The sequence below is a fragment of the Phyllobates terribilis genome, unplaced genomic scaffold, assembly GCF_046119375.1.
Source record: "Phyllobates terribilis strain yellow unplaced genomic scaffold, ASM4611937v1 Scaffold_13__5_contigs__length_258822181, whole genome shotgun sequence".
NCBI lineage: Eukaryota > Metazoa > Chordata > Amphibia > Anura > Dendrobatidae > Phyllobates > Phyllobates terribilis.
Genome location: NW_027362773.1, coordinates 140,093,278 through 140,118,928, shown reverse-complemented (window position 1 = coordinate 140,118,928; position 25,651 = coordinate 140,093,278). Strand labels below are relative to the sequence as shown.

The 25,651-nt window shown below is 44.0% G+C and overlaps 1 protein-coding gene across 3 annotated transcripts in view; it reads right to left on the bottom strand.

The window, feature by feature from the left end:
* Positions 1–13,077: 13,077 nt before the first annotated feature.
* Positions 13,078–25,651, bottom strand: part of PKP3 (plakophilin 3) — a 77,922-nt gene continuing 65,348 nt past the window's right edge. For 2 of the 3 annotated variants that reach the window (XM_073658728.1, XM_073658727.1), the window contains 12 exons: positions 25,400–25,491; positions 23,736–24,391; positions 23,094–23,217; positions 22,793–22,997; positions 20,927–21,101; positions 20,528–20,645; positions 19,710–19,871; positions 19,385–19,573; positions 17,508–17,661; positions 17,195–17,387; positions 14,649–14,736; positions 13,078–14,541 (listed from right to left, as the gene is read on the bottom strand). In XM_073658728.1, the coding sequence (XP_073514829.1) occupies positions 14,506–14,541; positions 14,649–14,736; positions 17,195–17,387; positions 17,508–17,661; positions 19,385–19,573; positions 19,710–19,871; positions 20,528–20,645; positions 20,927–21,101; positions 22,793–22,997; positions 23,094–23,217; positions 23,736–24,391; positions 25,400–25,491 (2,192 nt within the window). In that variant the 3' untranslated portion in view covers positions 13,078–14,505. The remainder of the gene's footprint in view (positions 14,542–14,648; positions 14,737–17,194; positions 17,388–17,507; positions 17,662–19,384; positions 19,574–19,709; positions 19,872–20,527; positions 20,646–20,926; positions 21,102–22,792; positions 22,998–23,093; positions 23,218–23,735; positions 24,392–25,399; positions 25,492–25,651) is intronic. The other variant, XM_073658729.1, reaches the window with a different exon arrangement.

Below are 25,651 nucleotides of genomic sequence, written 5' to 3'. Positions count from 1 at the left end.
CACCCGAAATCATCTTCATGCTGTGCAAACACTCCCTGATATCGCTGTAGAAGTTGTTCGATCTGCCTTACTTGTCCAGCAGAAAACTCAGTCAGGTTAGCTTCCATTTCTTCCAGGAGGTGGCGTCCAGCCAACGGTTCTCTTCCATGTTTCTGGCTATTGAGGGACACCTCTAGGGTCCATGGTTTTCCTTCCACAGGTGCCAGCCCTATAGCGTCAGCTCTAGTAAGGGCCTCCGGCATTACGCACACTCGCGCCACCTCTTGTTGGGGCAACAACTGTAAACTGGTGCCACTTAAATTGATGCAGCGCACGGGTACTCGACCGTGCCGCACGGTGGCCAGAGTTCGAGCAATCAGGAGTCCAGAGGGCGCTTCTTCTCCCTCCATTGGTTCAACTTGAATGTCCACGCCCTCTAAGGACACATGTGCCAGCACCGGCAAAGTGAGTACAGTCTGTCCCACCGGCAGTGTCATTGTGGCTTCGGGCGGTATCGATACCTTACCAAGGTACTGGGAGGTAGTGGGCAACTTTTGAATCTGACTGACCCGCACGAGGTGCTGGAACACTCTTGTTAGCTGGGTCTCGAGTGGCGCGGGTCCAGTTGTTTTTGCTACAGCCCTCAGCCAGGAACTGTCCGACTTCTTTCAGCACATTCATGCCCAGGGTTACAATGGGCCCATCGCCTCCGGGCCCGTTGGTCAGTACGATCCCTTTTCGACCGAGGTCCTTTCCACATGCCCGCACGGACATCCATACTACTCCCGCTACTGGGATAGGTAGTTGATTAGCCGCCACCAGTTTGACAGTGGGTTCCCGGCAGGAACGAGCGACTTCAGGAAAGTGACTTTGGAAGTACGTCTCAGGCATAGTGGTCACTTGAGACCCGGTGTCCATCAAACAGCGGATCCGCTGCCCATTGAATTCAGCCCAGATAATGGGCCTCTCGGAGACCATGTCTTCAGAGCTCCCTCTTCTACTCTCTGAAGCTCGAGACCCCACGGTATGCTCCACAACCGTGGGGCATTTTAGTTTAACGGCTGTCCCCTCCTCCTCCTTTCTCGGTTGGGACAGTCTTTGGAGATATGCCCCCTACCTCCGCAGGTCCAGCACTCTGGTCCTCGTTCTGCCGATAGGTCGGGTACATGTCGTGCTGGGGCCGGATAGGAACGTCTTTCTCGTTCTGGTCTCCGTCCGCGTTGAGCAGTACGGTCTGTCGGCAAGGGGGCAGTAGGAGTCTTCCTAATAGAATTCAGCTCACCCCGAATGTCTCGAATTTCCTGACGTATTTCCCGTACCCAATCAGGCTCTTGGTTGGTGAATCCAGGAGCAATTGCCTCATGACTTCTAACTGTGGCTTTGAGAACAGGAACTTCTCTCTCCAGGACTCTAGCTTCAGCCCCTACCTCCAGGAAGCCCATATCAGGGCTCAATCGCAGCCGCTCCTTCAGAATCTGCCTCAGGGAAAGGTCTTTCAAGCCAGCAATCAGTTGGTCACCTCATCCAATGGTCCCAGTCCTCGGTTCCCATCTCGAGTTTTCTTAGTGATATGGGCCGTCACTTCCTGTAATGCATTAACATACTGATTTACTGTCTCATTTTCCCCTTGGACCCGCTGAAACAACCGTAAGCGCAAGTGTCCCAAATCTGTAGTGTCACCGTGCATGTCCTCTAGAATTTTTATCACTTAATCCACGGTGTCACGGTCCCCAGGTGGGCGGTACATCACAGTCTGTCGGGCCTCTCCATCAAGGGTTAGGAGGGCCAGCTCCGCCTGGGCTAGAGGGTCAAGGGGATACATACGTAGCATACTTCTCAGTCTTTCTGCCCAGTCCCAAAGTGACATGCCATCCCCTGTAAACTTGGGAAGATGGCTGAGCATAGCCCCCAGGGGTATATGCCTCCGGCCGGACCCAGCCTCAGACTGATCCGCCATCTCTGCGTCTGAATGTTGCATCCTGCCGACTACGCCAAATGTAATGCAGGTGCCGGAATGCAACGCACAGAGACAGAAGGTGAGAACAGTCAGATGAATATAAACAGTTTTATACAACAGGTATACTGAAACAAGGGATTAGCAACAAGGGTAATGAACAGTGGTTTGAAATATCAGAAAAATACGAAATTTCTCAAAGTAAGGTGCAGTCTCTTAAACTAAGGCACAGTCTCTTAAAGTAAGGTGATGCCCTCAAGCATGAGAGACACCACACAAGTTCTTTAACCGTGAATTTGGCCCTAGCGAGGGTCACCGGTTATTCCCGCTAGGCCGTGAGTCTCTTTCCGGATAAATTCAATTAAATCACGTTGTGCTACTTTAGCCCCAACCGTTCCCCTCCCAACCTGAGTACTTAAACCCAATTGTCCCCGGTACCGTGGGTGAGCAGTGGAAGTGACGGCCCTGCTCACGTATGCAGCTCCTCTCTGCTTGGCCGTTGGAGGCAGTCTCTCGAGCCTTGGATAGGGGGGGTCCAGGCCTCGTCTGTCGGCGGCCGACGTCGGGTTCCGCGAACTCACTCACCACCGCGATCAGGTTCCTGGTATCCTCAGCAGGCACAGCACTCGGGTCACAACTGTGAGGGATCCGGATCTCTTTTACCGGTGCCCGGCTGGAGCACCTCTCAGGCCTCTGGATTTGGCCTGTCACGCGGGGTTTCTCAGGACGCAGGGAGCACTTCTGCTCCTCTCTGCTGCTTGGCGCCAAAGACCCCTCAGGTTTGGCGCACTGGCCTCTTATCTCTCTGATCTCCTTCCTGGAAGTCACCTGATCGGGTCCAGTGTCTGAATCTGCCCTCCCTGCAACTTCCCTTGTATATTTTGGTTCCGCTTGACTGTCTCTGGCCAGTAGATGGCAGTCTCGCTCCATCCGTGAAACGTCATGTTGAAGTTCTTTTACAAGCTTTCTTGCTCGTTCTACACAACAGCTCTGAGAGGGTATTCTGTCCTCATGCAAAACAATTAAAGCAGAAACCATCCAAAACCTGACAAATTCAATGGACGAGAGAGTTCAGAAGCTCCTTTCGAACAAGGGGTCCTAGATGCAAATGTAACATCACCTAGAATAAAGTTTTGAGTTGAAAACTGTTTGATTTCAGTGTGTAATAACCTGCTAATGCTTATAATTTCAAAAATGACTTTTTTTGTTCTTTATTAAAATGACAAGGTTGAAAACTCTGCTGTGCATAATAATTTGGAACATGCATTTTGAGTGCAGTTTGAATTTTTTTATTTTTTAAAAAATATACTGTTATCATAGGCAGTTTGTACAAAAACCTTTCAATTGTACTCTAATAGTTATTTGACTGGAAAATTACAATGACTGCAATTCATATAGGTAATTTGGGAAAATATGAGAAAACATTATTTGCATAATAATTTGGAACACAGTGTATATATATTATATACACATACACACACATACTGTACATATTGTATATTTAATGTTTTTTTATTGCTTGCAATATTTTCAGACCCATAACTTTTTTTTTTTGTTTCCTTAAGACAGCCGTTTTAGGATTTGTTTTTACTGGTACCTATTTCGTGTACATACAACTTATTTATAACATTTTATTCCATCTTTTTGTTCCAAAGAGGAGTAAAAAAAACAAAAACAAAAAAAAAAAAACAATAAAGTTGGAAGAGTTTTATTTCTATCTTTTAACACCATTCATCAGGCAGTATAATTAACATGTTACTTTTATCTTGCAGTTTGATACGGTTACAGTGATCTCCAATTTCTAAAAAAAAAAAAATTCCGCTTTTGCAGCAAAAATTCTTACAGCAACTTTTTTTGAGGGGTGGAGGAAGTCACCATATTTTTAGAGCTATAACTGTTACAGAGCTTGTTCTGTTGTGTAATGAGCTGTACATTTATTGGTACCATCCTTGGGTGCATGCAATGTTTTGATCAATTTTTATTTTATTTTAGCAATGCAGGATAAACAAGGAAAGCAATTCTGGCATGGTTTCATTTTTAATTTTTTTGCAGTGTCCACCAACAGAAGTAAATAATTAAAAAAAAATGTATTACAGGGCAGTTAGAAATGCAGCGAAACCAAATAGGTTATGTCTTTTTTTTTTTTTTTTTACAGAAATAAACCATTATTAAAACTGGGATCCGAGTGCATATAAATTAATTTTTTGTTAACAATACTTGTCCTGCAAGGTGACGAACATGCAATCCTTTGATAACATTTAATAATTCACTGTACAACAATTGTACAGTGTATTACTAAGCCTGTCAGTGTTTCAGACATTTAGCCTATTGAGTCCCGCTCTCCTCTTCTTCATCAATATTTCCCACCAGCCGCCTGCCCCCTTGTCTCTGACTGACAGGTCACGCATTTCCATGACCCACCTTCCCCAATTGAGATCACTCAGAAGGACCTCTGGTGCCAGGGATATGCACAGTAAGGTCTTTATGAAGCCGCTAGACCCAGCAAGTTGATGTGCGCATGTGCCATGAAGAGCGGCCTGTCAATCAGACTAGGGACAGGCAAGCTGCAAGTGCAATGTCCCACCCCAAATCACTTGCAGCTCATTTATATACAAAGTCAACTCTGGATTTCTCAAACAGATTTCTACAATTAAGGTATGGACTTAATCAGCCTGAAAGCACCAAAGCATACATACCATTAGTTTAAGAAATAAAATCTTCACGGCGACAGGTTCACTTTAAAGGAGCCATCCAGGATGTGAAAGCATGCCTGTTTTCCCCTACAAAGGCGCAGTCAGATGGCCGTATTACTCGTGCGTGGTTCGCATCGCAATCCTCGGACTGGCTGTCTGCTCCCCTGACCTGAGCATGATTTCTATGCAGCTGTCATGCTCAGGTCAGGCAAGCCGACGGCCAGTCCGAGGATTGCAATGCGGTTCTCGATCGAGTAATACGGCCATCTGACAGCATCCTAAACTGCACAATTGAATTGTTCTGGGTATTGATGCATAAGGAGCTAAACTGCAATACCATGTACAACCTCTGGACAGGTGTGGCACTGTTTCTAAGCTTGCAGAAACCCTTTAACCTTAGGCTGCACATCCCATCCTGGACCACAGGTCTAAGGCTCTTTGCAATCATGGCAAAAACGCATCATTCTGCCATGATTTTTTTAAATCTCATCACTATAAATCCCTATAATGGTGCATTTTTGCGCTCCTATTTTGCCTGTATGAATTGGCTATGTTAGCCTATAATATAGCCACATCTTCCTTTACAATTACTTTTATTTAGCGGATGCATTTTTATAAAGAAATTACTATAAATGTGTTAAAACACAAAACATCGCCCACAGGTGCAGATTACACCCAAAAAGCAAGGTCAGAGGTGTGTAGGAGTAAAACAAAAACAGGAGTAAAACAATTTGAGATAAACGCTAACTAGGAAACCACAGCCAGCCAAAAATAATAATCCGTGTTCCACACATTATATAATAGGTAACCTATCAGCACATTCAGCAGCAGCACAGGAGCCACGTAGCAGATCACAGGCGACATTCCGGGGGTGGGAGGGGAGGTTTGAGGCAAAAAAGTTCTAGGAAGGACAGGTTAGGAATAGGATTTATTTACTTCCATGTTAAACAAGACTTAAGACAAGACTTAGAAAGGTTGCGGGGTTTTTTTAAAGTCACTTTTTGGGTTTTTTATTTCTTGTAATTTTTGGCGCCAAATTATTCAATATGGCACACGAGGTTCATGAATGTTGCACAAAATAAAAATGCTCTTAATTTTTTTGCTCCTATTGAGATCAAAAGAGTTGCATGCGCCACCAAAATGTTGTAAAACTTACATAAGCTTCGAGCGTAAATGAAATCACTCCGGGATGGACTGGAGTACATATGCACGAAAATTTCACAACTTTTAAAAACAAAAAAAATGAAATAAAAAAAATAATGGTACAAATGCAATAACTAAATTTGTCTTTAAGTTCACGCTACAATTAAATTTGTAAAATTTGAAACAGGAGAACAAAATGAGTAATTTGGCATAAAGAGTAAAGTTTTATTAGTAGATAAATTCCAAATATTAAAATATACAAAGTCACAAAAAATGGGGGAGTAAAGTGCAAGGTGCCGGAGAATGGGGAATTCCTGGGAGGGCAAGACAATCACAGTTGTTGAATGTATAAATACATGACCAAGGGCAGGTATACATCAATAAATAGAAAGGGAGAATACAAATGGGACAATAAGAAAGCTCAACCCCTCATGAAACAGCAGGAGCCTCATAATAAATATCAAATAGAAAATATGTGCAAATCACAAGTGATGCCTAGTAACAAGAGATAAGATCTCATGTTTTACAAAAATGTAACCACAAAATACATATCAAAGAACAAGGGATGAGTTTCAATAATGTCCCAATGAGTTCCCAAAGTCCTAAACAATTCCACTCACCCAGAATGGTCAGAAAAGAGGAGCCCACGGTTCCCAGAGGACCCCAGGACAGCACAGATGGGAAGGAACGCGCCCCGACGCGCGTTTCGCTGGTCTTTCTCAAGAGGCGCATAGTTAGAGTGCCACCAGGACCTGTAATTATACGACCCGGATCAATCACGTGATCCAAGGGTCGAGGGAGCTGATTGGAGGATGTCGGCGCGTGTGCCCGGAACCACGCCCCCCGTTGCGCGTACCACAGCTGTCAAGTCACAGGCGCGCGAAGAAGCGCCAGGGACATGGACACAGCCGGGCACGAGCGCGGGTGGGCAAGGGACCACCGCACACGCGCACTACTCCCGCATAAATATAAATTGAGTATATCACAAAGGTGACAAAAATATCTCCAGGGGCATGTCTCATCCATGTTGAATGTGAGGTGTCACTCATTAGAATTTGGCCCATAAAGATGGCGCTCACTGCTTGTATAAGGTAGCAATCGCTAAATCTGAAAAGTGGGAAAAAAAAATCAGAAGTTAAAAGCAAAAATTTAAAAACCAGCTAAAATCCATCGGTGCCAACTATAGGATCAAAAGAAGAAAGAAGGCTAAGGGAGAGCATCAAAACACAGGGGAAACCGTCATAAAAAAGCTGAGAAACCCAGATTTTCATTTAGGCCACGCAGGGCCAGGGTATCAAGAGTGGTTATCCATCTGGCCTCTTTCTACGCAAGACAGAGCTTAGAGTTGCCCCCCCCGAGAGCCCAAATGCACTATGTCAATACCACGCACCATAAGGGTGCGTGGATTGCAGTCATGGTTACAGTAACAGATGCATCGGCCATGGTTATGGTAGGGCACGCAGTACCCCCCCCCGCAGTCGTCTTCTATACCCCGCTCGGCGACCCCGTTCCGAGATTCCCGAAAGGACCCGCTTCATTTCCACCTTCAATCACGAGTGGGGGGCTATGAGGCGGGTCCTTTCCTGACACTGGAATATTCTCAACGCTGAGCCCTCCCTGAGGGATGTGGTGGGGAATTACCTACTCATGACAGCAAGGCGCGCTAAGAATTTGGGTGATCTCCTTACCTGTAGCCATTTTATCCCACCGGCAGTCAATCCTTTTGGGTCACGCGGGCCCAGGGTAGGTTCTTTTCCATGTGGCCACTGCGTGGCCTGCGCCAATGTCCTCCGCTGCTCATCATTTACATCATCTGACGGCTCCCGCACTTTTCGAATTTCTAAATACATCTCTTGCAGTACAACCCATGTGGTGTATTACACCACATGTGGTTGTCAAAAGATTTATGTGGTACTCACCACTAGAGAGATGAGGAGCATGTGCGGGACATTGGCGCCGCAAAATCTGTGACGGATCCCCGGGAGCTCAAAACGTTGCGGCGACACTTTAAAGCAGCCCATGACTGCAATCCACGCACCCTTATGGTGCGTGGTATTGACGTAGTGCATTTGGGCTCTCGGGGGGGCAACTCTAAGCTCTGTCTTGCGCAGAAAGCGGCCAGATGGATAACCACTCTTGATACCCTGGCCCCGCGTGGCCTAAATGAAAATCGGGGTTTCTCAGCTTTTTTATGACGGTTTCCCCTGTGTTTTGATGCTCTCCCTTAGCCTTATTTTCCTCTTTTGATCCTATAGTTGGCACCGATGGTTTTTAAATTTTTGTTTTTAACTTCTGATTTTTTTTTCCCACTTTCCAGATTTAGCGATTGCTACCTTGTACAAGCAGTGAGCGCCATCTTTATGGACCAAATTCTAATGAGTGACACCTCACATTCAACATGGATGAGACATGCCCCTGGAGATATTTTTGTCACCTTTGTGATATACTCAATTCATATTTATCTTGTATTATACGTTTTTGTTATGTATTTATACTGTATGTGTCTCTGTACATGGGAAGCTTGTATTAACTTTTGGATGGTGGGGCTGATGGGTAGACAGACTCCTTGGTGGTGTGTCTCTGCTGCCCAACTGGGCCGCAAGGTCATGGACAGACTTTCCACACTTCCTTCCTTCCACCGCTTTCTTAGTGGGGTGTCCTCGTAGCTGTGGGAGTAGTGCGCGTGTGCGGTGGTCTCTTGCCCACCCGCGCTCATGCCCGGCTGTCTCCACGCGCCTGTGACTTGACGGCTGTGGTACGCGCAACGGGGGGCGTGGTTCCGGGCACACGCGCCGACATCCTCCAATCAGCTCCCTCGACCCTTGGATCATGTGATTGATCCGGGTCGTATAATTACAGGTCCTGGTGGCACTCTAACTATGCGCCTCTTGAGAAAGACCGGCGAAACGCGCGTCGGGGCGCGTTCCTTCCCATCTGTGCCGTCCTGGGGTCCTCTGGGAACCGTGGGCTCCTCTTTTCTGACCATTCTGGATGAGTGGAATTGTTTAGGACTTTGGGAACTCATTGGGACATTATTGAAACTCATCCCTTGTTCTTTGATATGTATTTTGTGGTTACATTTTTGTAAAACATGAGATCTCATCTCTTGTTACTAGGCATCACTTGTGATTTGCACATATTTTCTATTTGATATTTATTATGAGGCTCCTGCTGTTTCATGAGGGGTTGAGCTCTCTTATTGTCCCATTTGTATTCTCCCTTTCTATTTATTGATGTATACCTGCCCTTGGTCATGTATTTATATGAGTCGCCCCCTGGGCCGTGGGGTACCCGGAACCGGTCTTCTGTACGATGCTGGGGGTAGTAGTGGCAACCCGATCCCGTGGCTCAGGGTGGTCAGACCAAATTGTGGCAGTCTATTTATCAGTGTTTTGAATGTCCGACTACGCCACCCGTGGATTGCGGTCAGAGATAACCGCCGCTGCAAGGCAGACCACTGAGGCTGGTGTTGGTGTGCAGCACAGGGTTAGGACAACTCCCTACGGGAAGAGTGTAGCCTCAGGGCAGTGTAGGTGAATGCTGGGGGTGATAGTGCAGGCCGCAATAGTAAGAGTTCAGAGTCCGCTTCAAACAGTCCAGGGTCTTTATTGCAGATTTTATTACTGACCCAACAGGAGTACCGGCTAGGAGTGGGCCTGGGTATCTGAGAGCATTTGGGTGAGCCCCACTGGTCAGGGTGAGTGTGTAGGCCTACCGTTCTCTCTCTATGCTCTTGTTGACTATCCCCCTTTTCGTGGTGTAATAGCCCACGTCCCTGAGCTGGCCGTGTACTTTGCCTGTATGGCTTGCGACTCGGGCCTTAGGTACCTTTTGCTTCTCCGTGCTGTATTGGTCCCTCTGTGTGGCGGAGCCTCCAGGCTTCTTAGGCCAAGGGACCTGAAATCCCTCGCAGGTTGGTTTTCTGCTGCTGGGCTTGCAACCCTGACAGCCTCGGACCCCAATGTCCGGTTGTGTACTTCTCTCAGCCAGGACCGGCTCTCGTCGCCTGTCCCTGGCTTGCAGTCTCTCCTCTGCCTCACGGACTCCTCAGCTGCTGCTGACCTGTCCCTTCCTCCGAGAACCCTTCTGGACACTTCAGAAGTGGGTTCTGGTCTCTCTAACCCTGCCCCAGTTCCAGATTTTATAAGGGGCAGCCTGCTCCCCCTACTGGCCTGGGACAGGAGGTGCTGCATGCTAATGGTCCCTGACCAGGGAACCTCCCTCCTGCTCTCAGGCACAGCCTTTAATATTTGTGGCATCCAGGCCTGGGGTGACACATATACATTCAACAACTGTGATTGTCTTGCCCTCCCAGGAATTCCCCATTCTCCGGCACCTTGCACTTTACTCCCCCATTTTTTGTGACTTTGTATATTTTAATATTTGGAATTTATCTACTAATAAAACTTTACTCATTATGCCAAATTACTCATTTTGTTCTCCTGTTTCAAATTTGATGATATGAGTAGGCTTATCCGGACCCGGGACTCGACATGCCTATTCAGGTACCGTGGTCCGTCTAGCGTTTTATGGTTGGCCCTTGTTTGTTCAATTAAATTTGTAAAGTAGATTCATTGCATATATGATGCAAATGGGAGTAGAGGGACCCCATTGACTATTATGGGGTCCATCTGGACTCCATTTTGTTTTAGTTTTTAGAATAGAAGACAAACACAAGCACAAATCGGCCAGTCTTTTTTTGCCGCACTGTCCCAAATAGCAGTAATCCAAACATCGAAATTTCTTAAAGTCAGCTATAACTGTCCTAGGCTTCGAAATGGGGTTTGTAACCATGCACATGCATCAGAAACACCGCCAGTAACATGTACAGTAGTGTACAAAATAATAGTAGTCCAATATGACTAAACAGATTAATCACTGTTTTTGGTATAAATTATATTACCACATGTCAAACAATTTACCAGTTTGTGCAGTAGATTCTAAGAAAACCACCAAACTCATCATTCCTGATCTGCATGTTTTGGAGTCCGTGTATTTAAATAATTAATTGAAAAGGGGGTGTGGAGTTCAATTAGTGAGGTCAATCATTCCGTGAAGAAACAGGTGTGAATCAGGTGGCCCTTTATTTAAGGGTGAAGTCAGCACATGTTGTACATGCATTTCTCCTTGAAAGCCTGAGAAATATGGATCGTTTGAGACATTGTTCAGAAGATCAGCGTACTTTGATTAAAAAGTTGATTGGAGAGGGTAAAACTTATAAAGAAGTGCATACAAATGATAGGCTGTTCAGCTAAAATGATCTCCAATGCTTTAAAATGGAAAGCAAAACCGGAGAGACATGGAAGAAAACGTAAGACTACCATTCAAATGGATCGAAGAATAGCCAGAATGGCAAAGGCTCAGCCAATGATCAGCTCTAGGATGATCAAAGACAGTCTCAAGTTACCTGTGAGTACTGTGACAGTTAGAAGACGCCTGTGTGACTATAATCTCTTCACAAGAAGTCCCCTCAAAGTCCCACAGTTAAAAAACAAAAAAAAACAAACCATGTACTGAAGCAGATACAATTTTCCAAAGAAGACATCAACACGCCTAAAGAGAAATGGACAAATATTTTGTGGACTGATGGACCCAAAAAGAACAATTTTACTTTCAAGGGCCGCAGACAGTTCGTCAGATGACCCCCAAACTCTGCATTCAAGCCACAGGACACTCTGAAGACAGTGAAGCATGATGATATGGGCATGTTTCTCTTACAATGGTGCCAGACCTATTCACCGCATACCAGGGATCATTGACCAGTTTGCATATATTAAAATACTTGAAGAGGATATGCCCTTGAAATGGGTGTTTCAACAAGACAACGACTCTAAACACACCAGTAAATTAGCAAAATCTTGGTTCCAGGTAAGCAAAATTGAGTAAATGGAGTGGTCAGCCCAATCCCCGGACCTTAATCCTATAGAACACTTGTGGGGTGACATCAAAAATGCTGTTTCTGAGGCAAAGCCAACAAATGCCAAGAAATTGTGGGATGTAGTCAAAGCATCCTGGGCTGGAATAACAGTTAACAGGTGCCAGAAGTTGGTTGACTCTATGCAACATAGATGTGAAGCAGTTCTAAAAAACTGTGGGTATACAACCAAATATTAGGTTAGTGATTCACAGGAATGCTAAATCCTCAACAACAAAAAAGTACAAATTGTGAGTTTATAAAGACAAATGCAGACACTGCTATTTTTTAGAACAGCCCAATGTTCATATTTTTTATTTTCGTTAAAGTATTTAAAAATCATCTACATTTCTCTTCATGTGTTGAGTTCGAAAACAGTGTGCAATGATCCCAATGCATGGAAATAAAAACTAGTATAAAGATTTTGTGCTTAACTCATATTTTTGAACACTCTGCTATTATTTTGAACACTACTGTATGGGATTTTAGGTTTAAGAAATGTAATAGGAGCTCTAGAAAATATGGCAAACATAATAAAAAAAAAACAAATACAGGGAGCAGACGTGTTTAATGTGCAGGTAAAGTTACAGTCAACTCCAGGCACACTGTTAGGTCTTGCTCAGGGCCGTTCTCAACAGTAGGATATTCCAAAAGAATGTGTCATGCACTGCCCATAAGGACCGTCCCTAGGCATTACACCGTGAATTCAGTAGTACAGATGTAGCTTTCCTTACTTGTTCTCGTGGCTTAAAATATCCCAAAATTAGTGGTGCAAGATGACATGGGAACTGGGACACTGTTTATTTGTAGGGTGCCAGGGTGTGGAAACACAGCAGCCCCTCGCCCATGACTACCGCACTGTGAACCTTACACATTCTCAGTGGTTCTTCAAAATACTAAATGGAATAAGGAGCCATCAACAGCAACTTGACTGTTTGCAGATGGTAAGATTTTTATTCATGTATAAAAACCATAGGTCTGCATTCAGGAAACAATGGAAATAAGTATACGATGCATAATTTTATGTAAATGAATGAATATATATACCGTATATATTTTTTTAAGATAATGCTTTGAGGGTTTTTTTTACACTATTTTTTGGGTTACGTTTGATAGAGACAAGAGCGCCGGTGAGCAGCCGAATAGCAAGCAGATATGAATCAATAATTTTGTCTTTGGATCGCAGACATTAAATATCTGCAGGGAGCACATATGTGTAATCTAGTCTTCACCTGCAGGGGATCCTGTCTTAAGACAGGCCCAAGCAAGGCAACGGCATCTGTGAAGATTCCACCTCCACCCAGGAATGTGGGGCTGGCTTTTTTTTTTTTTTTTGTGGAGAGTTCCCACACTTAACCCCTGAAGGTCAAATCACAAGCAAACAACGTCAGCAATAGAATTCGAAACGTTTATTGTTTACCGGAACACTGTGCTGTATTTTACAAGGATGAAACAGGAAGGAATAAGACACATTGGAGCAAGTCAAGGACATAAGCACAGAACATGGACATGGCTACCCTGAGATTAAAAATAATAATAAAAAAAAACTACACAGTGTTTTCTCATTTGCAAAAATCCTAGGGAGGAAAGGAAATCTGGCGCTCAATCTACCCACAGCTGCCCAGGCCACATACACATTTACCAACATTCATGCTGGGAATTTACAATATTAACAACCAACACCCACAAGAACGTTTTATAATATTTACTATCAAATATAGACCAAAAGATATTAGGCACATGACTCAGAAATGGCTCCTTATAAACTAGGGCATTAAAAAAAACAAAAACTTTAGCTATTTAGGTCAAGTTCTCAAAAATTACATTTTGGTTTTTTTATATATATATCCACTTCCGGGTTAGCTTGGTGGTGACTAATTTGACCTCCATGGGGGTGGTCAGCCAGCTTTACTAGTCTCCTCAAGTCTGGTGGTCAGATTGGTCATTACCAAGCTTTCTATAGAAAATTATATAACTTAAAAAGTAACAAGGATCTTCGATTTCCTGTATTTTTCTTTACTTCGGCAGAAAAGCTTTTTTTAGAGGGGTTCTCTGATCTCTTCCACATTGATATGCCTAGTTTCAAAAATTAACAGGTTTTAGAACTTTTCTTTTATTCCTCCTTAAAAATGTATGAATAAATTAATTAAAAAAGGTTTATCCTCTACTGGAAACTCCTTAATAGGCCCAGGGAAGTATAAAAAATACAATATAATTCATGCTCATCTCCTGGACTGTGCCCATTGCCAGTCCGCTTGGAGCAACATCTAGCTGGGGACTTCACGTGAACGTTGCAGCCACAATGGAGGAGCGGCGCCAATCTAGTATTACAGTATCATTTTTTTTTCTCCCCTCCCTATTTCAATTAAAAAGAGGTTGTCTAGTAGTGTATACTTATATACCCAACACTGATTGGTCAGTATCAGACTATAGGGACACGCCACATTGACAAGCTGGCCCTTTACAGTTGAGCATTAGCAAGAGAGTATGTGTTACCGCTCAACAGTACATGTTCTCATATATTAAATATATAAACCCAAACTCATCAAAAAGGTCAAGTTTATGTTTTACATAGAAGCCCATACATTCATTTTCATTTATTTCATTTTTTAATTTTTTTTTTTTTTTTACAAAATAAAAGCAGACTAATGCATTTTTTTCTCTATCTAAATACAAACTGCCCCCACAAACACTGCTTTAGTGTAATTAGAGTGCCAAAATGAATGCGTGGTAGGGGGGAGTACTCAGATAATCCATGATCTTTTAGTGATCTTCTGAGCAGAAGAACGAAGTAGGCACTTGGGTAGTTGGCAGAAAACACATCATGGGCTTAGGAAGTCTTCCTTCCGGTATCCCTTCTGTGAAAGAAGAACAAGACATTGAGAGGTGGCATATTTGGCATGTGCCCAATGTGGTGGTTTATGGGACATGACCTGTAGGACAAAAAAATAATGGCATTACTCACCGCTTTAAAGTCACGGTGGAGCTTGCTGTACTGCCACATATTTGTAAGAAGACTGGCAGCAGCCCTGGAAGTCTTGTCACTGTCTGAACTGGAGAGGAGAGAAGTGTTAGTAACCTGACACAATTATATACCGTAGATTTTATGCAAGAAGGCAGGAAAAAAAAAAAAAAAAAAAAAAAAAAAAAACCTATAGACATCGCAGTTCGCATTAGCAAAAAGATTTTTATGCCTCATCGACTTAGTTGTACTAGAGTTATGGACAACCTTTGAGCTGTATGGAATCAGAAATACATTTAAAGGCCCTACTGCGCTTCTGTAGGCCTCTATTTTCATTCTCAGATTTTTTTTCTAGGGTCTTCTCACTAGAGAGTTTGAGAATAAAGGGCCCAAGCACTTGCTAATCCTCACACCAATCCCTTGTGAGCCTCATACGATTTGCCTGCACACTTGGGGAAGATAAACCGGTGTTGCCATCTTGAGCCAATGTCCTCACCGGTCCACTTCAGTTTCCATATTAGTTACATCCTTGATGAAAAACCCATAACGATCTATAAGACTAAAATCCCTTCATCTGAACATTGATGAATGGAGAAAGCCAGATAATTTATTATTGGTGCCATTTAAATTCCCCATTTCTTTATTTCTGTAAGTTAGAGATGAAGGTCTGAGTCTGAAATGCATCAGTTTAATCTAGAACGGAGCAAAAAGATTTGGAGGATTCTGGACCATGGCCACATTGGAAGTCCAGGGCCACCAGACCAGACACCTTATCAGCCTCTTCCCATCGCCAGACTCTCCAGGCTTCTTCTGATTAGGTCACCTGATGCAGTGTCATCATTGCATGCCTATTAGTCAGAAGAGTTGCCAAGGATGTTGGCAGGTAAGAGGAGGTTCACAGGGCTCTAGTCCAACTGCAACGGACTACCAATGTGGCAGACAGACCAGAGTCCTTCCAAACTTTGGTTTGCGTTATAGTTGATGAAGGATTCAGTTCAAGCCCAAATTCATTTTAGGCTTCACCAATAAGGTAAAAAAAGCCTCCTAAAAGTGTTGCGTCTTGTACAACTAATATACTGGAGTGTAATAAAAACAGATGCAAATATCCCTTTTTCGGTGCAATCTTGTATTTAAAAAGACTATTTATGAAGTCGATCTGACGCGCCCCCAAGGCCGTGGGGTACTCGGCAGCCGGGCCTCTGGTTGCCAGGGGATATCACGGTGGCTGGCCCAGTCCGTGACCCAGGGCGGTCAGTGCAAAAGGGGGAATATTTTAGAAAGTTCGTGACGCCACCTGTGGTGTCTGGCGAGGATCACCAGCGCTGCAACAGTCCTCTGAGGCAGATGTTAGGGCAGCTTGTGATGGGACGGCTCCCCACAGGTGGAGCAGGCCTCAGGGCAGTGAAGTAAGAGAGCGTGGGTTGCACTGAGCGTTGTAGTGCAGGGGGAACAATGGCGCTGATGAAAGAATGGACGGAGGCAGTACAGTGCAGTCATCCGCGATTTTACTCACAGTTCGTAAGGCAGTCCACAGGTGCACTGTACAGGTTAAGGCCTCCCGCGTCACGCTGCGTTCACCGGGCAGCGGTTCAATCCTTCCTCAAGCAGCTTGGGAATACCTGGCAGAACCCCACTTTCTCGTGTTCCTATTTTGACCATCTTCACACTGGGTCTTTCTCCATCCTGCCCTGCGCTGCCCACTCTAAATCCTGTTCGGGTACTCTGAAGTCTCTCCTGTCCGTCGGAGTTACACAGACTTGCTTGACCCTCAGGGGACTAGAATGGGGCTATGATCTCTCTGTCTTCTGACAGATTCGGGGCGTACGGGTGCCGTCCTGCACGCGCCGTACCCCCTAGGATCCTTTCTTAGAACGTAGCCTACTCCCTGCTCCCCTCCTGGGCCTCCTGACTTGGCCCTGCTTGTGGAGCAGATCTCCTAATGAGACTCTGCTCCCGGACTGTTCTTCTGAACTGTCCCGAGCTGTTCTTCTAAACTGCTCACCACAACTATCTAACCACCACCCTAAGATGGCTTCCCTATTTTATACTCCTACCAAAGAGCTCCCTCTAACAACTTCCTCCACCCACACCCACTACTGGTTCCCCCTACCTTTGGGTTCCCCCCACTCCAGCCAGGGACAGGGCTCAGCAGTTGCGCTCTGCATGTTGCCCCTCCAGCCGGCCTGGAGCAGTGTAGTGTTGGATGCAGGTGTTGGGGTTCCGGGCAGCACTCCCTCCTTACCTGAGAGAAGGGAGACACCACACCTCTGGGTGAGGTGCAGTACCTCTGTGGCTACTGAACCCTCAGGGGCGCCACAATTCCTCTGAACATTGGTTGTTGTGTTGCCAACTAGGTTCGTTTTTATAATCACTTCACCTCGTGAGATTTTTGGTGCTGGGAAATTCATCTTAATGACTGCAGAAGCTGTTCCCAGTGGATATCCGTATCATCTACTCTAAAGTTACACCATATATGGGACATCATGATAAAACATTTATAAAGAGACATGACCACAAAATAAGGGGTACGTCTATTGTCTCCTACTTACCCATCTCGTTTCCTCTTTATGTACATCAATTTGCTGAGTCCATTGAAGTATACAATATCTCGGGCCGCCAGAGGTCCAGCTACAGTCAAGTTATTGAGAACCGCAATTATGTTCACTATGACCTCAGCAGGAGGACTCTTATCGGTACTTTCACCAGGAAGCTTCTCCAGAAGATGGCTTACAAGCTTGGTGGCTGAGGCATCAATAGAAAGAGAGGAAACGAGAACGTTTTTTATACATCCACCTTTAGGGGAAAGTATTCTAAATAGAAGAGGAGGAAAAGTCACGGGAGCGTCATATATTGAGTACTCACACATCTCATCCTTGTTTTTGGCGTGTCTAGACAGGTTCCGGATAAGACCTGTGAGAGAACGCAGTTGGCTGTGATCTGCAGTCCTCAAGCGATCCAAAACTGGGTTTAGAATACGTTCCTGTTCCAATGCCACCTGGCTGAGAACAGCTGCCCACTGTGAAAATACAAAGGCACATTTAACTATGGAGGGGTTTAAACATGGCTTCTAAGAAGTAGAAGAACAAATGCTACTGGATCCATCTCTTGTACTTGTTCCCCTTAAGCTGGATAAACACTTAAGATCACTATCAACAGACAGTTTCCCTGACTCTACATGCCCCACGCCAGACACAGCCAAGCTTGCATTTTATGCCTAATGCCAGACACAGCCAAGCTTGCATTTTATTTAGGGCTCATTCACTTGACAGAGAGGTTGTATGAGACTCCTTGTATCAGCACACAATGGAGAGTAGGCTTTAATTTCCACAGAGCCATTTTTCCTTAGAAGCAAGGCTTCAGGTGTAAAGAGCCACGTTTTTAGGGCAAATTCTTACAGTATTTGGCCCGGAATACGTCTTTATAAAATTACAGGTACATGGGAGGATTCAGAAAGGGCCATTTCACTGAAATAGATGAATTATGGCCGCAATAATGGCACTTCAATGCGTGTCGCTATCTTTAAAGCTAGAACAGACATAGATTGCCAGATCCAATGAGCCGATAGGCAAAACTGCACAAAAACTAGTATTCGGAAAACCCTTGCTTATACTCTATAATTAGATTTTTAGGCTTTTGCCATCTCAAAAGTGACAAAATTAATTTTGGGAATCTAGTAAAATTACTACTTTAATCTTGGACTGAAAAAAAAAGCCTTTTCTAGAATTAAAAAAAACATTGCTACTTACTTCCAAAAGTGGTGCCCCACGAGTCCACAGCCTGTGTGTGGTATTGCAGCTGTCTCATTCAACTCAACGGACGTGCAAGTTCACACACAACCAATAGATACTGGTATGCATTTATGAAAAAAAAGGCGTCAAATATTTTGCGTCAAATATTTTGTGAACTCATTTCAACTCCGCCTCTCCAAAATTAATCAATGATTGTGCCTTAATGATAAACTTAGAGCCAATTACACCAGGGTGATTTTTTAAAGAGGATCTGTCGCTAGGTAAAAAGTGACTATTTTTTTTTTTTTTAAATCTGTCATACACATTCAGAGATAGATACACTACTTAAAAATGCCCCTAATATGCTAATTTTTATGGTCTTCGCCAAGGGGGCGTTGTTCATAGGAGGATTATGCAGAGCAGCCCAAAGACAAGCCCCCACAGAATCTTGTGAGCAACGTCTCCTTGTAAAGACCATAAAAATTAACATATTCGGCGCACTAAATAAAAAGCCCCTATATCTGAAACAGAATGGACAATTAAAAAAAAAAAAAACAATTTGAATTTAACTCAGGGGAGCAGTGGGAATAAAAAAAAAGTGCAAAAACTGGTCACTTTTGACTTGCTGACATGGAAGTATACCTCCTAATGTTAGAGAAGATCCCCAGACCAATGTCAAATGTCACAAGTCAATGTGAAAATTTTGTTAAAAATGGTTGCAATATAAACGCAACTTTGCATTTCTACATAAAAATAGAAAAAATTATAAATACATTGCAATTCCCCCCAAAAAGTTATCTATACCTCCTTTTCTAATCATTTGTAAGTTAGCAAAAAAAGGGTGTAATAAATGGCATAAAACATTGATAAATCTGACTTAGGCATTAGAACAATGAAAATGTCGCAATGATAAATGCCCTCCACTGTTTTTGAAGCAAGCAGCCATATTTTTTCTAATCCCGAACAAGCTTAGATTTACCCTGAATAAAAGAAACCATATGAGCTACCTACCCTGCGGTCTCCGGCAGTGATGTTCTGCAGAGCCCCCGCGGCAGCCTCGGTGGTGTGCCGGTTCAGTTCACACTGCTGCAGTAGCCGGTTGTACAGGTTGACTATCTGCGGGTGCCAGAGCAGCTCCATTCCCTTTGGATCCCTAGAGATCTCGGCAAAGGTTGCAAGATCTGAACCCTGTTGTTGCTGCTGGTGGACAGAGCAGAAAAAAAAAGCGTAAAGTTTAGGCAATGGAACAGTAATAAAAAAATACAAAAAACAGTGAGGATACTGGTAAACTGGGATTATCACAGCCATACTCTATATACAGGGAAGAGAGAATTACCTCTTTAAGCTTGCGGCTCTGAGGGGTGAAACAGCCCATGGCGTCTCCAGCTAGAGTCTTTCCTCGCTGGGCACCTTCTAGCCTTTGCAGGTAAGATGGTGGCATTTCATCATAAAGTCGGAAAGACAAGTTCCTCAGTACACACACTGCATTTTCCACACTCTGGAAAAACAGATGAACAATTATTGCTTTTGTTTCTACAAACAGAGTCAAAAGTTTCCCGATATGTCCAGTAGAGTTCTATTCTATTAACCCACTCGCCATGCCTCTCCGAAGGCAGAGTTACTATAAGATGCAATCTGAACAGTGTGACAAGCTTTCTTCTGAGGTCCGACTGGCCCCAGTGCCAGGTTGTGAACATACACTTTAAAAGGGAATCTATCACAAGGTTTTTGCTATGGAATCTGAGAGCAGCATAATGTAGGGACAGAGACCCTGATTCCAGCGATGTGTCACTTACTAGGCTGCTTGCTGCAGTTTTGATAAAATCCCCATTTTCTCTTCAGCAGATCTAGCAGTTCTCTGAAAGCTGAGCTCTGTATAACCCCGCCCACAACACTGATTGGCAGCATTCTGTGTACACTGCAGAAAGCAGCCAATAAATGGTAGGGTGGCGTGGTTGGACTTCCTGGCAGCAGATTTACTAGTTCTGCAATGAATCTCCTGCTGGTAAAACACCGATTTCATTGAAACAACAAGCAGTCCAGTAAGTGACATCACTGCAGTCAGGCTTTCAGCTCCTATATTATGCTGCTCTCGGATTAAATTGCAAAAACCTGCTGACAGATTTCCTTTAACCTACACTGACCGCTTCTCACCTTGTCTTCAGATTTTCCAGCTTGTAATGCCTGGTTTGTGTAGCCAACCAAGGACTCCAACAGACCAGAGCTGTCACGCATCTTCTGACGCGTCTCCTCGCTGGCTGAGCTCAGGTTTCTACACGAGAGAAACAGAGAACACTGACAATTTACAACAATTCAAGCTCTCACAGTAACCTTATCCAACCTTGCATCATCCTTAAATCTACAACTAGAGAAAAAAAAATGTGGCTAAGGCTCCGATAACATCCTATAATGGAACCCACGATGTAGTGCCAGATCCACCGTAGGACATATACAAAAGACATGGTTTCTTCATATACAAAAGAATCTGCATTGGTGGCACTGAAGCTGATGTGAACACAGCCTTAGAAGAGTCTACCAGAATTAGCATTTTACCTGAGGAAGCCAGTGGCATTGTAGAATATCTCCGATTCTGATGCATTCTGTTGGATAAGAGCAGATCCTGGGGAACCAGACAGTGGAGTCAGCACACGGTCCGTTAAGGGGCCGAGAGTATCACGTGCCAATCTTGATTTCAAGTTGTCACTGGATGACAAATTCCACAAAATTCCTGCAAGAGGTGAAAAAAAAAAAATGTAAATTTTTGCAAACCTACTAACGTGGCGTTCATCAGGAATAGCCGTCAGCTTAACGAGCGCACCATATACATTCGCCCTAGTTTCGTCCAAACATGCATTTTTTCAAAACAGAAAGAGGGAAATGATCTGCTGCCAGACACCTCTGCTGGTGGCTTATCTCGCTTGACAACGAAGGATCAAACATGTTAAAATTTGATATGCCTGATCCTCTTTTTCCCACTCAACACAGGCCGAACATTTCATGCATATTAGATGGGTTGTCTGGGCTGATTTAACTACACTTTGTTTTTGCATAAATGAATAGTAAAAAGATAACAAGCTTTTTAATATATCTAATTAGTGAAAATGCCTCTCACCCCACTTCTGAATCACTTTTTGTCTCCTGCACTGAACTTTCACTGAACTCAAAAACTGCTCAAGTCTGTCTACGACTCTGTCTGCAGTGCGGAATAAAAATTACACTTGCTGCTGAATAACTCTATGGAGGAGAGATGGGGAAAAGCTGGAGGGACACAAGTAGAAATACACTAAGAGAAAGTGTTGAAGCTGTTGTTGCATGATACAAGTTATTAAGTGGCCATAAATATAGCCATTTCTCCTCTACACACGCATACGACCGCTTATTCTGAAAAGTGACCTGTAAGTGCAGTTACACTTCAAAAGGGATCCGGTCACCAGGTTTCCCCAATATAAACTACGACCACCACCTTAAAGGACTCTTTTTACAGAAATCTAGTAAATTGTATACAAGTTCCCAATTCCCTCTGCAGATTCCAAATAATCCCCCCCATACAGGGAGGTCTAGAAGATTGGCATCGCTGGTCGTGTTTTGGTGCCTCCTGTCTTGTAACAATTGCCTTCGTCCTGTTTGCTTCATGTGGATGACGCATTCTACATCATCCATAGTGGTGTTCCCAATCACACTCCTGCGCAGGCGTAGTTCGCCCTGCCCTGTTGAGGGCAGCGCAAAGTACTGCAATGCACATGCGCCGGCTTTACTTCCGGGTCATCGTCGCTTTTCGGCTTCTCCTGGCACTGTGTGGATAACATAGGATGTGTCATCCATATGAAACAGGGAAGGAGCACAGCGATTACAAGGAGACCGGAAGCGCTGAAGCAAAACTAATGACACCCATCGAACTGGACCGTGCAATAAGGAGGTATAATAAAAGCACTTTTTTGTGTGTGTAATAAAGAGGGGATTGGGGACATACATACAGTTTACTAGAATGCTGTAAAAGTGGCCTTAAAGATGGGGCCATACTTTATATTGGGAAAAGCTGGTGACAGGTTCCCTTTAAGTCTCATATGTATGGTCAACTTTATTTCCCAACATTGTAGGAGAGATTCTGTAAGTATTTTTGGAGAGAATCTAAATTGTTCATTAGACGTTGCCATGTCCAAGCAAGCCATTCATATGTTATCCCATTGGTAGTGTGTAGGCACTTTTGTAAAGCAAGAAACTAAATGGGTATTTCCACCATATACATTTATGGCATGTACACATGGTATGCCATAAATGTATAGTGAAGTGAATCCCATCAATGTGACCCGATGAAGCGGTGCTCACAACAATGCTCGTACAAATTAATGGGAATTCTAACCACTTTTCCATTGAACTTGTATAGCAAACATATGGAAGTAACATGTAGATAGAACATACCTGTTACATTCTTCCGGAGTTCATCATCTTGTTCTTTCAGTGCCCGCAGAAGCTCATTTATACCATTTTCTTCCACGAGTGCAATCTTATTATCCGCACTGTCGTAAATAAGATTACGCATGGCCCCTGTGGCATGACGCTGAACCTCTTGGTTTGGATTGTTAAAGAGCTTCACTAGCTTTGGTATAGCTTGATAGCCACGAGCCTGGAAAAGGGTAAGAATGAAAAGTTTAATGGATTGAGCCAAAAATGGACTGCAGCCAGGGCGCAACACACTCTTATTCACAAAGCAATCACTCACCTGCTTTTTGGCTTCTGCGTCACTGTAGCACCGATGCTGGATGTAAGCTGCTCCTATGACCTGTAGACTTGGGTCATCATCACCAAGATATTTCACAGCAGTTGGCATGTTCATGTCATCAAACCTGAATTGCAGTAGAGTTTGCTTTAATTATATTGGTTATTCCATTTGACATCACAAATAAAACACCAACTTATATTCATTGAAGACAAAAATCAGACTTTTCCAAATGGAAAAAAGTGTGCAACCAAAAACTTAGTAATAATTGTGAGGAGCAATCAAATATTTTGCATAAAGCCTTAACAGTGGTGCTCTAGCAAGCTCAGGGGCGGACATATCTTTGGTGAAACTGGCCCACGAGGTAAGAGGGTCACTACCACCTCCAAAGCAGGAGGAATTGTGCATTATCAGGAGCTATTGGGCTGCAAAAGGCCTATTTATTGTTCTTGCACAGGGTCCTCTTCTGTCTGTGTCTGCCAGTGGCCAAGCTACAATATAAGATGCCGCCTAGAAACAAAAGCAACGATGTTTCAGGAAGAAAGAAAACCAGGCCATCTTTTCTGATCTCCTACAACTACATTTTATCCAAAAAATATATTTAGTTTGCATTTGTGCCGTACATGGATTTTCTCTTTGACTTACCCACTTGCAAAAGAATGTTGGCTCATCAAGCTTTTGTTTCCATCAAAGACATCCATGCCCCTTATTTCTTGCACTTGATGTGAAGACTCTGCCAAGCTTCGCACGGAGGGGGCCCGAGAGGTTTGCTCCATGACATTAGATACATAACTAGAACCTACAAGATTTTGCTGTTGCATTTGCTGTGGGGCGACTGAAGCCAGTGTGCCATAAGAACCAGATGCCACACGAGCACGGTTGGAACTTTGGAAACGTTGTAAGGTGCGCATTGCAGGTGCACGGATAGTGCGAGTCTGTGCCACCTCTGCTCGTTCAACCCACGAGGTTCCACCATCCTGGGCAAGGTTTCCAGAGAGAGACCTTTGAAGTGCTGGTCCCGCACTTGCAGAAGACATTTGGCGTGTATAGTAGCCTGAATGAGAAGATCCCTGGTCATATCTCTCTTCACCATCGCCCATACGCAAAGACCTTAGAGACATGGTATCATATTCCCTTTTGCTTGGGTACACTCGTTCATGGTAGGAGTTTGGACGAGAGTATTGACGTTGTGGTTGCGGAGCTACACTGATTCTTTGTGTTCCCCCAAGATCTACAGCAGAGCGTGAAGAGTAGCTTGTGCGCATACCTCCCGTAGTGCTATACCCAGAGGATCGAGCAGACTGCAAAAAAAAACAATGCAAAAAGTTGTGTGGTATTAAATAAAGGAGCAACATAAACTAATACAATTTTATCATATTTAAAAAAGGAGTGGTCTCATGAAGGTAATCCCCGTCTAGGTCCTCCATTATAGAATATGGACATCATACACCAGGGTTCTCCTCTATGAGTAAGAGCAAAGGGCCACTGTGTATGAATAGCTCTCCTAGCGGTTAAAGGGAATCTGTCAGCAGGTTTTTATCATGTAATCGGACAAGGGCATGATGTAAGGACAAAGACCCTGATTTCAGTGATATGTCACTTAGTTTAGTAGGTGCAGCAGTTATGATACAATCACAGTTTTCTCTGCTGCAGATCTAACAGTTCTCTGAATGCTGAGCCCTGTATAACCCCGCCCACACCACTGACTGGCAGCTTTCTGTGTACACTGTATATTGACAGAAAGCTACCAATCGGTGGGGCGTAGTTGGTTCAGGAGGCACATGACGCCTAATCCTGTAATAATAATCTCCTGCTAATAAAACACTGATTTTATTGAAACAGCAAAACACAGCCTGGTAAGTGACATCACTGGAATCGGGTCATAGCCCCTACATCATGCTGCTTTCAGATTACATATCAAAAACCTGCGGACAGATTCTCTTTAACCATCTGAATGGAGCAATGCAATACTACTTTGTTCTCGGCACCCCTGGAAGTTGTGGCCAGCAGGAAATTAGCCCGGTTGCTGAATTTTGAAAGGAGTCCTTGTCCGAGGAGAAACCCTAATCCAAACTAAAAAAAATCCAGCTAGTATTAAATTCCAAGAACAATATTATATTCTTAAAGAGTATGGCATTACCTGAAAAACTGGAATTTAAGTAAAAAGTGGAACCCAGTTCTGACAACTGGGGAGATTGTAAGGTAGTATTTGCACTAGATTATGAATATATTACAGGATATTTGTGCTGCATTTACGGCATTAAACAAGATCACTCCGCCCCCACTGGATTCTTGTTGCAGGTACTTACCGACATCTTTTGATCACTGCTGAGGATCTGGGAGCGGGAGCTGTAGGTATTTGGCACAGTACCATACTGCTGGGATCGAGAGGAATAGCTCTCTGTGAAAAGAAGGGAACAAAACTTGTCAAAAGATAAATGCCTTCAATTAGAAAAAGAAAACAGCGCCACTGTTGTCCAATGGTTGTGTGGGGTACTGCAGCTCACACGGAATTCTTTAAATGGCTCCGAGTGCCACCACCAGACAACGTACTGTATGAA